The sequence below is a fragment of the Dromiciops gliroides genome, chromosome 2 (assembly GCF_019393635.1).
Source record: "Dromiciops gliroides isolate mDroGli1 chromosome 2, mDroGli1.pri, whole genome shotgun sequence".
Lineage (NCBI taxonomy): Eukaryota > Metazoa > Chordata > Mammalia > Microbiotheria > Microbiotheriidae > Dromiciops > Dromiciops gliroides.
This window is the reverse complement of record NC_057862.1, coordinates 254,916,400-254,932,770: the sequence shown is the minus strand read 5'-3', so window position 1 is coordinate 254,932,770 and position 16,371 is coordinate 254,916,400. Positions and strand designations below refer to the sequence as shown.

Below are 16,371 nucleotides of genomic sequence, written 5' to 3'. Positions count from 1 at the left end.
ATTGGAGTAGTTTGCCATTTCCTTCTTCAGGGAATTAAGGCAAACAGAAGTTAAGTGACTTGCCCAGGGTCACTCAGCTCATAAATACTTGAAGCCATATCTGAACTCATCTTCCTGACTCCAGAAGCAGTGCTCTATCCATTGAGCCACCTAGCAGCCTCAGATACTTAATAGACTAGAACAAAACTAGAATATAATTCATTTATACAACAAAAGTTCAAGGTCATCGAGTGACATAATAAAAGAAAAAGTAGAAATGAAAGGAGTTTAGCATTATCAGTCTTCAGTTTATAAAAGAAAAGATGTAGAAGGAAACAGAGAAATCTTGTCTTCAGGTAACCCAACTGTATACAAAGTACTGGGCAAACAACTCCATTCAAAGGACCATTAAGAAAGCAGGTATAGTTTGATATCTGACACCTCATACACCATAATAAATTCCATGGAAGTAAAAAAGCTAAATATAATAGGTGATACCATTTAAAAGGTAGAGGAGAATGGAAGGCCATTTCTCTCACAACTTGAGATAGTGAATACATTTGTAATAAGCCATGACATACAGGATATTATAAAAGGCCAAATAGAATCAGAGATTGAGAAAAGAAAAGGGACTTTAGTGATCATCTGGGCCAGAGGTGTAATATATGCAGCCTTTCAGTCATGATACTCCTGAGTACAACCAGAACCAGATTAAAATGTAATTGGGAAGTAATTAACAAATGAACAAACAAATATATATGCACATATATCTATCTATATATAAAACATAGATAATATTAATGTGTGAGTTTCTGAGTTGATATGCAGTCCACAGAGATTCTTTTGTACAGTTTTTGTTGTTCAGTCATTTCAGTCATGTCCGACTCTTTGTGACCCCAGTTGGGATTTTCTTGGCAAAGATCCTGGAATGGTTTGACATTTCATAGATGAGAAAACTGAGGCAGACAGGGTTAAGTGACTTGCCCAGGGTCACACAGTTAGTAAGTATCTGAGGCCACATTTGAACTCAGGAAGATGAATCTTTCTGACTCCAGACCCAGCATTCTAGCCACCTAGCTGCCCAGTTTGTACAGCTTACTAGCCCCCATTTCTGTATTCTACTTAGGGCATTCTGTAGTATGCCTGGAGTCAGAAAGAGCCATCTTCCTCAATTCAAATCTGGCCTCAGATACTTACTAGCTGTGTGACCCTGGGCAAGTCACTTAACCCTGTCTGCCTCAGTTTCCTTACCTTTAAAATGAGCTGGAGAAGGAAATGTCAAACCATTTCAGGATCTTTGCCAAGAAAATCCCAAATGGGGTCACAAAGAGTTGGACACAACTGAAATGACTAAACAACAACATTTCTGAGTTTGATACCACTGAACTAGGACAGCCCTCTCATTTTACATATGAGGAACTATCGCGATTATATAAAATTTTTTTTAAAAAAAGCTTTTCCCAAAATAAATTCAAGTACCATAGGTGGTGTCCCCACTTCAGTTGAGGAAACTCAAGCTCATAAAAGTTAAGTGACTTGTACATAGTAATGCAGCAAGAACATTGTCAGAAGGCCAAATCTCTGTTCTCTATACTACACTGCCTCCCTGTGGGAACAACAGCACAGCACCATGGCATAGTTGACTGGATTTCAATTCTGACCTTGGGCAATTTCTTACCCTCTCTTAACTTAAGTTTCCTCATATGTAAAATGTGAGGGTGGGACCAGAATACCTCCAATGCCCCTTCAGTTCCAAATATGTGCTCAGAATAATAACGTAAACTTGCAGTTGTGTGGATTTGCAACTGATGTGAGTACTCAGTATAGATCCTACCTCATCCATCCCTCCTTGTCTTGTGCATCCCTTGCCTTTTTCCTCCAATAGATCCTCCACAGTGGGGCCACTCAACATTCCAGATGTCTTTTTATAAAGCCCTTGACTGGTGTCCTTGCACAGATACCAGTGGAGCAGATGCTCTGTTTATCTGTTAGCATGGTATTTATTGATAATATCTTCCATTCTACTTGTACACAGTTCTTCACTGGTAAAGGGATATTGCCTATTCCCACTCACCATGCATCTCACGGTCTTTTGAGTTTTGTGCTTTGAGATGGTTTAACAAAGAAGTGTTTTAGTAAAATGGTGGAAATGGAAACCACCCAGCAGTACCTAACACATAATATTTATAGTAGACACTCAACAAATGTTGAATTAATGAATCTCCAGCATACTATAGTATATACATATATTAAAATAATATATATGAATAACTCAATGAATACTTAATCAATTACAGAGTATTAAGCAATAATGTAAGTATTATTGTTCCCATTTTATAGGTGAAGCTCAGTGAAATGAATGGATTTACCTACAAATAGCTTATAGTAGCAAACCCGAGGTCTTAGATGTTTTTTCTGACTCCAAGTCCAGTCATCTTTCCTCTACAACACATTTTCTCTCCTCTCTATAGCAATTTAATAAGAACAAAGGACACTCAACTAATTTCAGCAAGCATTATTTTTTCAAAAACATTTTTTTGCCTACTATGTGCAAGACATCACATCAAGTATAGGGGATGCTAAGCCAAAACAAAACCAAAAAAAAGCCCCTGACCTCAAGGAGCTTATAGTCTAAGGTCCTATCTCCCATGGGGATTGTGGACATATGTTAGGGAGGTGTCTATTCCTTTCCTTGGAAGATTGAACATAGCACTTAGAAGAACATTGTTGCTCAGAAAATCTCTTAACTTACCCATTAGGCCTTCCTAAATCCATCCATATGTAATAAAGCAGTATAACACATGAATAACACTAGTCTGTGGAAACACTTTGTTTCTACATTCTCCACCTACCTAAAATTCTTGTTCCCCTCTCCTCCCAAACCTATTTCCTTACAGATCCCGTCAAACCAGATTTTAGGTTTGAGGCCCATATTTGTTCTTAGTTACTTAAACTATTACCTTAGGAAGTGTTGGCAAATGTGTGTGTGTGTGTGTGTGTGTGTGTGTGTGTGTATTTAATTCCTTGTTGGATTCCTTTCCACTACTAGGGTGATGGTGCTGGGAAGAAAACACTGCCCATGGTAAACTTTGTTGTTTTTTTCTCTTCCCACCAGATGGGAGGCATTCCAGACCATGGTGTCTGAACGCCGAAAGGCAGTAGACTCTGCACTCAGTGTACACAATTATTGCGTGGACTGTGAGGAGACAGGCAAGTGGATTCTGGACAAGACAGAAGTAGTAAAGTCAACACAGAATCTCGGCCGGGACCTAGCAGGAGTGATCGCCATCCAGAGGAAACTGTATGGATTGGAGCGGGACGTGGCCGCTATCCAATCCCGGATGGGTGCCCTAGAGCGGGAGTCCCAGCGACTGATCCAGGAGCATCCTGATTTGAAGGAGGACATTGGGAATCGGCAGGCTTACGTTGAGGAGTTGTGGCAGAAGTTGCAGAGAGACCTGCAGGACCAGGCAGCATCCCTAGGGGAGGCCAGTCAGCTGCAAAAGTTCCTGCAAGACCTTGATGACTTCCAGGCATGGCTGTTCATGGCACAGAAGGCGGTGGCGTCAGAAGATGCGCCTGACTCCCTGCCTGAGGCTGAGCAGCTCCTCCAGCAGCATGCGGCCATCAAAGATGAGATCGATGGACACAAAAATGACTACCAGAATGTCAAGGATTCTGGGGAGAACGTGATCCGGGGCCAGACTGACCCAGAGTACCAGCTCCTGGGCCAGCGGCTCGAAGGTGTGGACACAGGCTGGGATGCCCTGTGCAAGATGTGGGAGAACCGGGGCCAGTTCCTTACCCAGTGCCTTGGTTTTCAGGAGTTTCAAAAGGATGCCAAACAGGCAGAAGCAATCCTGAGTAATCAGGTATAGAGAAGGAGGTGGCAGAGGGGTGATGGGGGGTGGGGCAAAAGAAGACATCTTCTGGCAGCAAGGGGAGAGACTCAGGATGTCTATTAGCATTGGGATTGAGTTTTTCTCCCCTTCAATCTTCCCCTTTCCCAGCTATACTTAACATTTCCATCCCCACATATCAAGCTGATTATTCCTCCTGCCTTAGTCTGTTAGAATATGGGAGCCAAGTTAGTGAGTGACCTTCTAAATTTCTTCTTAATGGTTAACCTCTTCTATTCTAAGACCCACAAAGGGATTTTGGGCAATCACAAGTGAAGGACTTGAGACCCTTAGAGTTTTCCTGGCTCCCACTCTGGTTTGGCTTCATACCCCATACTGGGATTTGCTCCAATAGGAATATACTCTTGCTCACCTGGAGCCTCCAGACTCATTAGAAGCTGCAGAAGCTGGGATCCGTAAATTTGAGGATTTCTTGGTGTCCATGGAGAATAACCAGGATAAGATCTTGAACACTGTGGCCTCCGGGAACAAGCTTGTCAATGAGGGAAACATCTATTCCGACAAAATCAAGGAAAAAGTACTGCTGATTGAGGACAGGTAATCCAACCCTTGGGGGATGTAAATCAGGTAAGAAGTTGGATTAGATAACCTTTAAAGCAGGAATACTTAATCTGGGGTCTGCAGATTTCAGGAGCCTATGAATTTTGATAGACAAAAAATAATCTTTATTTTCACTAACCTCTAATTGAAATTTCAAATTTCCTACAGAAGAGGGGGTCTAGTAGGGGCTCAAAGGAATCCATGACACAAAAAGGGTGAAGAATTCCTTCTGTAGGGCCAGAGAGGTAGCACAGTGGATAGAACACAGGCCCTGGAGTCAGGAAGACCTGAGTTCAAATGTGACCTCAGATACTTACTAGCTGTGTGACTGTTGGAAAAATTGCTTGACCCTGATTGCCTCCTAAAAAAAAAGAACCTTTTCTGTAAGGTGTCTTACAATTCTAATATTCAGTCACATAGTTGTTAATAATAATAGCTAAATAGCTAACATTAACATAACACTTACTACATGCCAGGCACTGTGCTATATACTTTATTATCTCATTTGATCCTCGCATCAACCCTGGGAGGTAGGTGCTATTATTATCCTCATTTTATAGATGAGGAAACTGAGGCAAAAAGGTGAAGTGATTTATCCAGGGTCATACAACCTGTAAACATTTGAGCTCAGGTCCTCCTGATTCTAGGCCTGGTATTCTATTCCCAAGGCATTGGCAATGAGTCAAAGGAAGAGGACTGTTGTTTCCTAAATTTTGATAACTCTCTCAGCCATCTTTCCTTCTAGGAACAAGAAAAATAATGAGAAATCCCAGGAAGCAGCAATTCTACTGAGAGACAACTTGGACCTTCAGAACTTCCTACAAAACTGTCAGGAGGTAGTACTCTAGAAAAAGGGTTTCAAGAACTAACTATCCAGGATTAAAAGGCTGCCTCCTCCCCTCCTCAAAGCCTTTAAAATCCCTTACAAATCTAAAATATACATATGGTTGTACAAGGGACAAAACAGAAGAAATGCCAGAGGCTTGACTACCTGTTATGTCACATGGTACAGCCTTGCTTTTTCATCTGGCTTTATATTATCTTCGGGAAAAGTAGCCTAATGTAAGGGATGGGACCTTCCCCAGTAACCTGACTTGAAGGGTATTGCCTGCTTCCTCTTAGAGGAGGTCATCTCACCCAGGGTTTATATGCTCTGCCTGCGGTGCCTCTTCAGTGGGGCACTTTAACAGGGATAACTTTCTAGGCAACCTTTTCCAGACTTTCCCCTTCACAGCTCAACTTTATACTCATTACTCTCTGGCCTTTACCCTCTCAATGACCAGTTTATTTGACTTGGGAAACGGATGCTTTGGAATGATGCAGGCTCAATCCCAGCATTAACACACCAAGTCAAGTCAACAAGCAATTTATTAAGTGTGCCAGGAATTAGTCTAAGTGCTAGGGATACATATAAAGCTCCAAACAATCCCTGTCCTCAGGGATTACAATCTAACGGGGGAAACAACGTGCAAACAGCTATGTACAAACAAGATGTTTTCAGACTAAATTGAAGATAAACTCAGAGTGAAAGCATGAGCATTAAGCAGAAAGAGGCAAAGGCTTCTTGCGGATGGTAGGATATTAGCTGAAACTATATGAGACTTCACATATTAGAAATATTTAACACCCCTCACCATGCTTCTTAAGTTGTTCATGGTGATGAGTCTATTCTTGACCCCATTCCTTGTCAAACATTTGCTCTCTGTTCATTAGCAATATCTTACCTAGAATTTAAAGACTCCGAGGGACAATTCAGTAAGCATTTATCAAGTGTCTGCTATTTATAGAATATCATGTGGGGACAAGCATCAAATAAGAATCCCTCCACCTTCAAGAAATTTCCAGTTTAGTGGGATGATACATTGCATAAACAAAGAGTTCACAATATGGAATGCATATTTCTTATCAATAGAAGATAAGGTACGAGTGGCAAACAGTGTTATACCAAAGTCTGGCAATTAGAAGGATGTTAGGGACAAGTAAATGCAAGCCCAATGTCAACACTAGAAGAACTCTAGCACCCACTAGGGAAGGGGTTTTCTCAGTCAAGGCTTTATAGGAAGAGGAAGGTGGAGTAAGAACTTTTTCATTCTCACACATTTCTCCTCAGCCCAACCTGTCTCCTGTGAAAGCATTTCTTTTACAAGCCTGATATGTGGTAGATTTGTTCTGAGTCCTTGAGAATCAGGGAATTACCATGGCTGGGGAGGATTTAACCTGAGTTTCCTGCTTACAGCTCACACTCTGGATCAATGACAAGCTGCTATCATCTCAAGATATTTCCTATGAAGAAGCCCGAAACTTGCACAACAAATGGCAGAAACATCAAGCATTTATGGCAGAACTGGCTTCCAACCAAGAGTGGCTAGAGAAAGTTGATAAGGTAAATCAGATGGCGACTAGCACTGTGTCCAGGAAGGCCAGCCTGCTTGGAGCTTCACCCAGATCATGTGCAAAATCCTTGGAATCATAGGATTTGGAGGTGCAATAACTTCATTTTTGTAGCTCTTTCCATTCAGGAATCACCTATAAGGGCCCTTAAATAGATGCTAGTTAGGGAGCAGCTAGGTGGTACAGTGGATAAAGCACCAGTCCTATTTTCAGGAGGACCTGAGTTCAAATCCTGCCTCAGTCATTTGACACGTACTAGGTGTGTGACCTTGGGCAAGTCACTTAACTCTCATTGCCCCACCAAAAAAAAAAAAAAAAAGACACGAGTTAAGCTTCCCAGGCTCCCATAGTATCAGCCCTGTTGTAGACATGGAGACATGAGAAAGCAGAGTTAGATGGTGACTTACCAGGGTCAATATCAGAGTGTAAGAGTTTTCCCCAGGACATTTTGGACACTATAACAAAAGCTGGTCAAGGTGTCCTAAGGCATGTTGGCAAGATAATGATAATTATTCATAGTCATATTTAGTTTTCCTCATCCAAGGGGCATAAAACACTGTGTATACATTAGGTGTACATATGAGATGATTGATCAAGTTCCTCTTGTTATGCAGTTGTATATGACTCTTTGTGACCCTGTTTGGGGTTTTCTTGGCAAAGATACTAGAGTGATTTGCTATTTCCTTCTTCAGCTCATTTTACAAATGAGGAAACTGAAGCAAATGGGTTAAGTAACCTGCCCAGGATCACCCAGCTAGCAAATGTCTGAAGTCAGATTTGAACTCAGGAAGGTGATTCTGACTCCAAGCCCATCACTATATTTCCTGCGCCATCTAGATGCCCAGCTGTCAATCCTCTCCATACCATTAAGCTGTATGAGTATTTTTATCATCTTATAGATGAAAAAACCAAGAGACCCCACAAAGAGAAGGGATTTTTATGAATATCACAAGATGTGATATGAATTAGACCTAGTATTTTTTCATTCTATAACTGCAATTTTTTTTTTTTTAGTGAGGCAATTGGGGTTAAGTGACTTGCCCAAGGTCACACAGCTAGTAAGTGTTAAGTGTTTGAGGCCGGATTTGAACTCAGGTACTCCTGACTCCAGGGCTGGTGCTTTATCCACTGCGCCACCTAGCCACCCTTATAACAGCAATTTTTTTTTTTTTGAGATATTTTATTTTTTCCGTTACATGTAAAGATAGTTCTCAACTTTTGTTTATACATGCTTTACAATTTCAGATTTTTCTCCCTCCCTCCCTCCCCTCCCCCCCCCCTCCCCTAGACAGCAGGTAATCTGATATAGGTTATATCTATATATATCTATACATATACATATAGATATATATATACACACACATATATATACACATAATAACATTAATCCTATTTCTGCATTAATCCTGTTACAAGAGAAAGAATCAGAGCAGTGATGCAAAACCTCAAAATAGAAAAAAAAAAACAACAGCACCCAAAACAAAAGAAATAATATGGTTCAATCAGCATCTATACTCCACAGTTCTTTCTTTCTTTTTTTTTCTTGGATTTGGAGATCCTCTTCTATCATGAGTTCCCTGGAACTCTTCTGTACCATTGCATTGGTGAGAAGAATATAGTCCATCACAGTAGGTCAACACTCAATGTTGATGATACTGTGTACAATGTTCTTCTGGTTCTGCTCATCTCACTCATCATCAGCTCACGTAAGACCCTCCAGGTTTCTCTGAACTCTTCCTGCTCATCATTTCTTACAGCACAATAGTATTCCATTGTATTCATATACCACAACTTGTCCAGCCATTCCCCAATTGATGGGCACCCCCTCAACTTCCAATTCCTTGCTACCACGTAAAGAGCAGCTATAAATATTTTTGTACATGTGGGTCCCTTTCCCCCTTCCATGATTTCTTTGGGCAAAAGACCTAAAAGTGGGATTGCTGGGTCAAAGGGTATGCACAGCTTTATCGCCCTTTGGGCATAATTCCAAATTGCTCTCCAGAATGGTTGGATCAGCTCACAGCTCCACCAACAATGCATTAGTGTTCCAATTTTCCCACAGCCTCTCCAACATTATAACAGCAATTTTTTAAAGAAAAAAGATTTATTTTATTAGCACTTTGTAACAATAAAGTATCTTCATATTCCTATACCACATGACCCTTACAAACAATCCTATGAGGTTAATACATGTTTCACTGTCTCCATTTTATAGATAAAGAAGTCAAGGATGAGGAAGGTTAATTAACTTGGCCAATGTCTCACAGCTGTTAAACTCCATAGCTGGGATTAAACCCAGGTCTTTTGACTCCAAATCCACAGATCTTTCCACTTTCTTTTGTATCTTCTAGTATTTTGCCCAACAATGAGCAAGTGTAGGACATATATTGTCAGGGCCACCTTTGGTGGGATTCAGAGCCTTACTGTGTATGTTTTTATTTAAATAAAATCAGATTAAAATAATTTCAAGAGGAAGAGTGTCAAAAGAAGAGCTTGAAGGGTACAGTAAAGAGTGGAGGGATGGGGCCGCTAGGTGGCGCAGTGGATAAAGCACCAGCCCTGGATTCAGGAGGACCTGAGTTCAAATTTGGCCTCAGGCACTTGACACTTACTAGCTGTGCTAGTCACTTAACCCTCATTGCCCTGCCCCGCCAAAAAAGTGGAGATAGACCGTGCAAAGGGACAGAAATTTTGTATTAGAGGTGGTTTGGCAGGGAAACTTTGGACAAATTGCGTAGCTCTGAGCCTCAGGGAGGTTTTTTTGGTTTTTGTTTTTAGCACAAACCGATGAAATGGTTTCCTTCTTCCAACTTCTACTGCCGTGTTGGGTTGCTAACTAGCACCCATCACTGTGACAACAAGGCCCCTCCAAAACCTGTCTTTGAATTAGTCTTTTTCTTGATCCTGGGATTCTGCTCCCTATTTAATTTTCTATCCTCTCAGTGCCCTGTCTCAATGGTCATGGAAGCTGCTTCCTTCTTGTACAGAGAAGTCTCCCCAATCATCCCTGGAGGCCTCATGGTGAACTCTCTTCTTTATTCCCCATCCAGGAGGGAAGGCAGCTTATGGAGGAGAAGCCACAGTTTACAGATGTGGTGAACCAACGACTGAGACAGCTGCACCGACTCTGGGACGAGCTGCAGTCCACCACGCAGGAGAAGGCCCAGCACCTCTTTGCTGCCAGCCGCTCAGACCTGCACGCCCAAATGTATGCTGACCTCAACAAATGGATCAGTGCCATAGAGGACCAGCTGCGGTCTGATGACCCTGGCAAGGACCTGACTAGTGTTAACCGGATGCTGACTAAGTTAAAGGTATGTAAGCAAGTTGTACAGTGTTATAGGTACAAAGGATTTTCTTGTAGATCTTCAATTCCAGCCCACTACTTCATAGACGAGGACTTTGGAATTCAGAAATGTAAAGCTGTTAGTTAGTGACAGAGTTGGGGCAAGAACCAAAGTGTTCTAGGCCTTAGTCTTGTACTTTCCCCCAGTATACTATGTAGTTGTCTCTTTCTTCTCTAGCACTTTCCTGACTCATGGTGATTGTAATTCCTTACTGGTGGCGATAGGCCCATGTATTCATCTCTTGGGTGGGAGGTGAAGCATTGCTCTCCTTGAAATGTATCTGGTACTTCATCTTCATGGAAATGAATAGCAGACAAGACAAAGAATGGGGAGAGTACATTTTTCTCTATATACCTCCAAAAACAAGGCCACAGAACTGCTGTGGCCATAATTCTTCCTACCTCCAGCCAGCACCTCAGTGTTATTGGTGAGATAAATAGGAGCAGGGTTATCCTGTGTGTAGTAGAGTAGGTAGGCACTTATAGAGTATGATTGAATGGAGCTAAAGGAAGACTAGCCTCCTCCAAATTTCTCTCAACTGCTTGTCTCTGGTGTTTGAAATTCTACCCTTTTTGAGTCCTTTGGGCTGAAGTATTATCCTCTATTAAAGAACACATTCCCTTGGGAAATCTAGCACATTAAATTGGTACTGTGCTGTTAACTCTTCATTTAGTATCAATTTATCAAATCCTCTTTTGGCAGAGGACAGGTTTGGTGGAGAGGGGAGCAAGAGAGAGGAAAAGAGACAGAGTTTGGCCTATTTACTCAAGGAGGGCAGGCCTTGGTGACATTGGGGTTCCCTGGGGGACCTTGAACACCTTAGAAGAATACAACATGGGGGAGAAGGCTGCTTTTAGGACAGTGGGAGATCCATAAACACAGCTTTCCTCAAATTCACAGCTTTGCTGCAGACAGGCCTTGATGCTCTAAGTGTAGCTTTCTCAAGATTTGGTTCATTGGTAGACATTATCATGGACTCCTTTGCTTGGGATCTTCCATTGTCATGGAATTTTGCTACAGATTGGAGGGAAGAAGGAAGTCTCAATTGCTGTGGACTTGGTTATCATTTGTTTCCTCTTAGGAGATTGCAAAAATGTTCTTAGGGGAGAACTTGGGGTCATGCTTAATGGCTTTTAACTATACCTTACATTGTATATCTATCTGCATTAAGTAGGAGGGGGAATCTATCTTAAACAAAATAGGTAAATTTAAAATATACTGTATTGGGGGCAGCTAGGTGGCACAGTGGATAAAGCACCGGCCCTGGATTCAGGAGGACCTGGGTTCAAATCCAGCTTCAGACACTTGGCACTTACTAGCTGTGTGACCCTGGGCAAGTCACTTAATCTTCATTGCCCTTCAAATATATATATATATATATATATATATGTATATATACTGTATTGGTCCAAATACAAACATCACCCCTTAGCTGAGATCACTTTGAGAAGAAAACATAATTGGTATACATTATAAAATAATTACATGAAGTTACTATATTAATATATATTATAGAATTATTTATGTATTTATATTTTTCTTCAAATAAAGGATTTTAAAATTAATTTTTCTCATAACTGCCATCTTAATTTTTATTTTCTTATTAACTGGAGAAAAATTACAGACTACATTTAGTTATTCCAGTAGCATGCTGTTTTTTGTAGTTTTTTTTTAGATTTGTGGTTTATTCTTAGACCAACCCAGTTGTAACCACTGTAAAATTTCAGAGAAGGAACAGTTTCCAATGTCCATCCTCTGATATCATCAAGGAAGGCTTTTACAGGGTGGATGGGATGAGTTGGGCTTTGAATATAAATTTCATTCTACTTTATGGGTTGTTTGGGCTCTAAGTGTGGGCTAACACTCTATTTCTTGGGTTTCAGAGAGTGGAGGATCAAGTGAATGTGAGGAAAAAGGAGCTGGGAGAGCTTTTGTCCCAGGTACCCCCAGTCGGAGTTGAAGGGGATACTACAGAGCCAAGCATTGAGAAGCGGTTCTTGGACCTTCTAGTGCCACTGGGTAAGAGGAAGAAACAGCTGGAGTCATCTCGAGCCAAGCTGCAGATCAATAGAGATATAGAGGATGAGACGGTAAGTGTCTTCAACATAGCCATTACCAAATTTCTCTCAGTCTTTTGTCAAGAAGTCCCTCCTTACCACTCAATTCTACTCAATTCAACAAACATTTATTAATTACTTAGAATGTCCAAGGCTTTGAGCTAGCCTGGGGGAATACAAAGATAAATATGATACAACTGGCCTACAAGGAGCTTCCAGTCTCATGTAGAAAGGGTACAGGGGGTGGGGGCAGCTAGGTGGCACAGTGGATAAAGCGCCAGCCCTGGATTCAGGAGGACCTGAGTTCAAATCCAGCCTCAGACACTTGACACTAGCTGTGTGACCCTGGGCAAGTCACAACCCTCATTGCCCCGCAAAAAAAAAGAAAGAAAGGGTACAAGGGGAATGTCTAAAGGTGAAATCCAAGCAAAATAGTAAGAGAAATTTAAGGAGAAATAAATCACTTTTACCAGGTTCTACTTCAAGGAGAAAGTGACATCTGAGGTGGACTTAAAGGAAGGGAGAAGATGAAAATAAAGTCAAAGTTGGGGCAGTCTGTTTCCAGAGAGTAGTTCGTTTTGGCTAGAATGAAAAAATACATGAAAGGGAGTGATATAAGAGAAGATAGATCAGTTGGGCCATTTTGGGGGGAGGGTCACTGAACATCAGAATTAGAATTCTGTTTTATTCTGTAGACAGTGGGGACCCATTGAAGGTTTTTGAGTTGAGAGATGACATCACCACTCTGCATGACTCAGTGTGGGATGGTAGTCTGAAAAATCGATTGTAGAAAGAATAGGCTAGAACGTCTCTTTGTCACAACCTCGGCATCATCATACCCCTTTACTTTTTGGTCTTCTTTAGCTCTGGGTAGAAGAGAGGCTGCCACTTGCCCAGTCAGCTGACTACGGAACTAACCTACAAAGCGTGCAGCTGCTCATGAAGAAAAACCAGGTGAGACAAATACCTTCCCATAACTCGACCTCCTCTTCATGGTGGCTTGATCCTCTCTCTACCTGAAAAGGCAGGCCCCACCCCTAACCTAAGGAAGGCGGTCTATAATAGATAGGCTAGATATATGGATGTGCTTTCATTGGCAGGTTTGAGGTCTCAGACCCTTATTCAGTCCCCTAAGAGAGAGAAAGCAAATTTTGAAATATAGAGAGAAAATGGTGCAAATTTTGGGGAAAATCACAGAAATTTGTGGGACCAGGCCACTCGGGCTCTAAGTCTTTGCCTCCAGGTCACCAGCTAGAGTGAGGTATCAGGTAAGCCTTTTACCTCTATCAGACTACTATGTTCCCCTATTAATATATTCTCCCATCCAGTATATTTCCTGGATTTTAATGAGAAGAAGCCAGTAAAATTAGTGCGTGGGATCACCTCACATACTTGCTGGTCTCATTTTCAAGGCCAAATTGGACCCTGAGTGAGGTTAAGACTCAGAAGGTTAATGGGACACCAGAATTATTTTGACATTGAGGATACTCTCTGGGACCAAATCAGGCCAGAAGACTATTTAAGCCTGGGATGCTGTTCTCTGAGAACAGATCCATCTGCTGGTTGATTTTCAGCACAGGATGGGCTTTGAGCCTGCATGGCACCAGTCAGTGATCAGGGTTTTGAAACTGAACAGATGCCAAATGTGCCTTATTTTTTAAAAAATGCAGAATGCCAAATAAAGTGAAATGTGGGGAGGAGACCAGCTTTATAGGGTTTTACTGACTCCATACCCATCAGGAACATGGTTGCAGATTTCTCCCATAAGCAGAATGCCTCCTTGCCCTACTCGGACCAGTATCTAGGTCAGGAACCGGTATGCAGTCCTATCTTTGCTTGGAGAGGGTTGTTCCTCAGCCCTGGAAGAACCGTGGTGTAAGAGAATGACAGGTGCCCTCAGGAGAAGTGCATTTAGAGCTTCTTCCTGAAGAATAGCAGACATTGTAATCTACGGTCAGGATGCAGACTCCTAGGGATCATGCCAGGACCTGGATAATAAGGAAGGAGCCTTCCAAAACTCCTTAGTTCTTTGGTGCTTGGCATATGTTATTTAGTCACATGGCTACCAATGGGACAGCCATGTCAGAGTCTAAGGAAACAAGAAGCTACTAGACTAGTGAGTCTTGAAAGGAGGAGACATGGCTTAATTTTCTTTGTAATTCTTCATTAGGAGAAGGAGATGTATCCTTGAGGTCAACATCTGGCTTCATAAATTGTATCACCAAGAAGGTTTCAACTTCCCTGGCTCTGGGGTGCTGTTTCAGGAAATAAGGATGAGATTCACCCAACCAAGAAGGGAAAAACATGATCTTTGGGGGAAGGATGGTTGTGTAGTTGAAAGAACACTGGATTTGGAGTCAGAAGACCTGGGTTTTAATTCTGGCTCTGCCACTGTCACCTGTGTGACCTTGGGCAAGTCACTTCATCTCCAGAGGCCTCAGCTTCCTTCATCTGTAAAATAAGGTGTTTAGATTAGATAACCTTAAGATTTCTTTTAGTTCTAGGTCTAAGTTCTGTGATCCTATGAACCAAAACCAAATGTTTTAAACTACTTAGGTTAGCTGGGTCAACTGGAACAGAAGATACCTAAGAACTTGGGAGAAATGCTAAAAAGAGAAGAAAGAAAGAAAGAAAGAAAGAAAGAAAGAAAGAAAGAAAGAAAGAAAGAAAGAAAGAAAGAAAGAAAGAAAGAAAGAAAGAAAGAAAGAAAGAAAGAAAGAAGAAAGAAAAAGAAAAAGAGAAAGAAAGGACTCCATTTTAAAGGCAAATTTGTGGAGATCATGAAATCTCATGGGAAGGAGAATGGGCGAGTTGTTGAAATATAAATACAATGATTCTATCACATTGGACAAATTTTTGTTTAACCCTGGATTCAGCAAACTTGGGGAAGTATGTGTTGCTATTTAATATTTTATGCACTTGTAGCATTCTGATTACTGTACTGTATACACTATACTGCTCTGCCCCCACCTTCTGGAAGTTTTTGTCTTTTAAATATGTTAGGAAATCCTAGAAAAGGAGGTGTGAGGGGCAAAGCAACCTACCCAACTAGATACTCTATAAGAGCACAATGTTGATGGTGGAAGAAAAAAAACCAAACCTATCCTGAAGCCTAGTTAAGATGAGAAGAAAGTCAGGTGTGACTAAAGAGCTGCCCAAGCAGTGGTAGTTGCCTAATGTAAATGGCCATTCCACAGACTAATGGTAATTCCTCAAAAAGTGGATGCTTGTCATCTGGGAATGGCAAGACAAATTGTGGTAGATAAATCTCAAGTGTTATTGTGCTGTAAGAAACAATGAATATGGGGCAGCTAGGTGGCGCAGTGGATAAAGCACCGGCCCTGGATTCAGAAGGACCTGAGTTCAAATATGACCTCAGATTCTTGACACTTACTAGCTGCGTGACCCTGGGCAAGTCACTTAACCCTCATTGCCCCGCAAAAAAAAAAAAAAAGAAAGAAAGAAAGAAAAGAAAAGAAACAATGAATATGAAAAATTCAGAGAAACACAGGAAGATTTGTGAACTGATGCAGAATGAAATAAGCAGAACCAGGACAATATTGTATAGAATGACAACAGTCTGGTAAATGGAAAGAACAAGAAAAGGAAGCCCAACTCAGAATAACTGTAATGACCAATCCCAGAGACCCGATGATGAAATGAAATCTCCTTTCAGTAGAGAAATAGTAGAGGCTTAGTGTATGTGTGTATGTGTGTGTTGGGGGTTGGGAATGGGGGAGAGTTATTCAGAAATGACTGTTATGTAAAAACAAAAGCTTATCAATAAAACTTACTTTGAAAAAGAGTGGTGGTTGCACCAGGCCATAAGTCTAGGAGCCAGGAAGATGGAACGAGTCAGTCAACAAAAATTTAATCAGCACCTCTTTTCTGCTATGTACTGTGTTAAAGTTTAGGGATTCAAAGGAAGGCAAAAACACTGTCCCTGCCCTCAAGGAGCTCATATTCTAAAGAGGGAGAAAATACGAAAATAAACTATATGTATATCTGGGTATATGTATACATATATATTTATATAAATGTATGTACATACATGCATATATATGCAAATATACTGAAATGGAAAGTAATCCCAAAGAGGAGGTGGTAGCAGCTGGGGGAAGTAGGAAAAGTGGGTAA

General features: G+C 41.3%; 1 protein-coding gene across 2 annotated transcripts in view; it reads left to right on the top strand.

Annotated features, from left to right (window-relative positions):
- The window catches only part of SPTB (spectrin beta, erythrocytic), a 175,543-nt gene that overhangs the window by 104,540 nt on the left and 54,632 nt on the right, over positions 1-16,371 (top strand). For both annotated transcript variants that reach the window (XM_043983695.1, XM_043983696.1), the window contains exons 16-22: positions 3,095-3,851; positions 4,234-4,436; positions 5,185-5,275; positions 6,676-6,822; positions 9,881-10,144; positions 12,061-12,267; positions 13,099-13,188. In XM_043983695.1, coding sequence (XP_043839630.1) covers positions 3,095-3,851; positions 4,234-4,436; positions 5,185-5,275; positions 6,676-6,822; positions 9,881-10,144; positions 12,061-12,267; positions 13,099-13,188 — 1,759 coding nt within the window. The remainder of the gene's footprint in view (positions 1-3,094; positions 3,852-4,233; positions 4,437-5,184; positions 5,276-6,675; positions 6,823-9,880; positions 10,145-12,060; positions 12,268-13,098; positions 13,189-16,371) is intronic.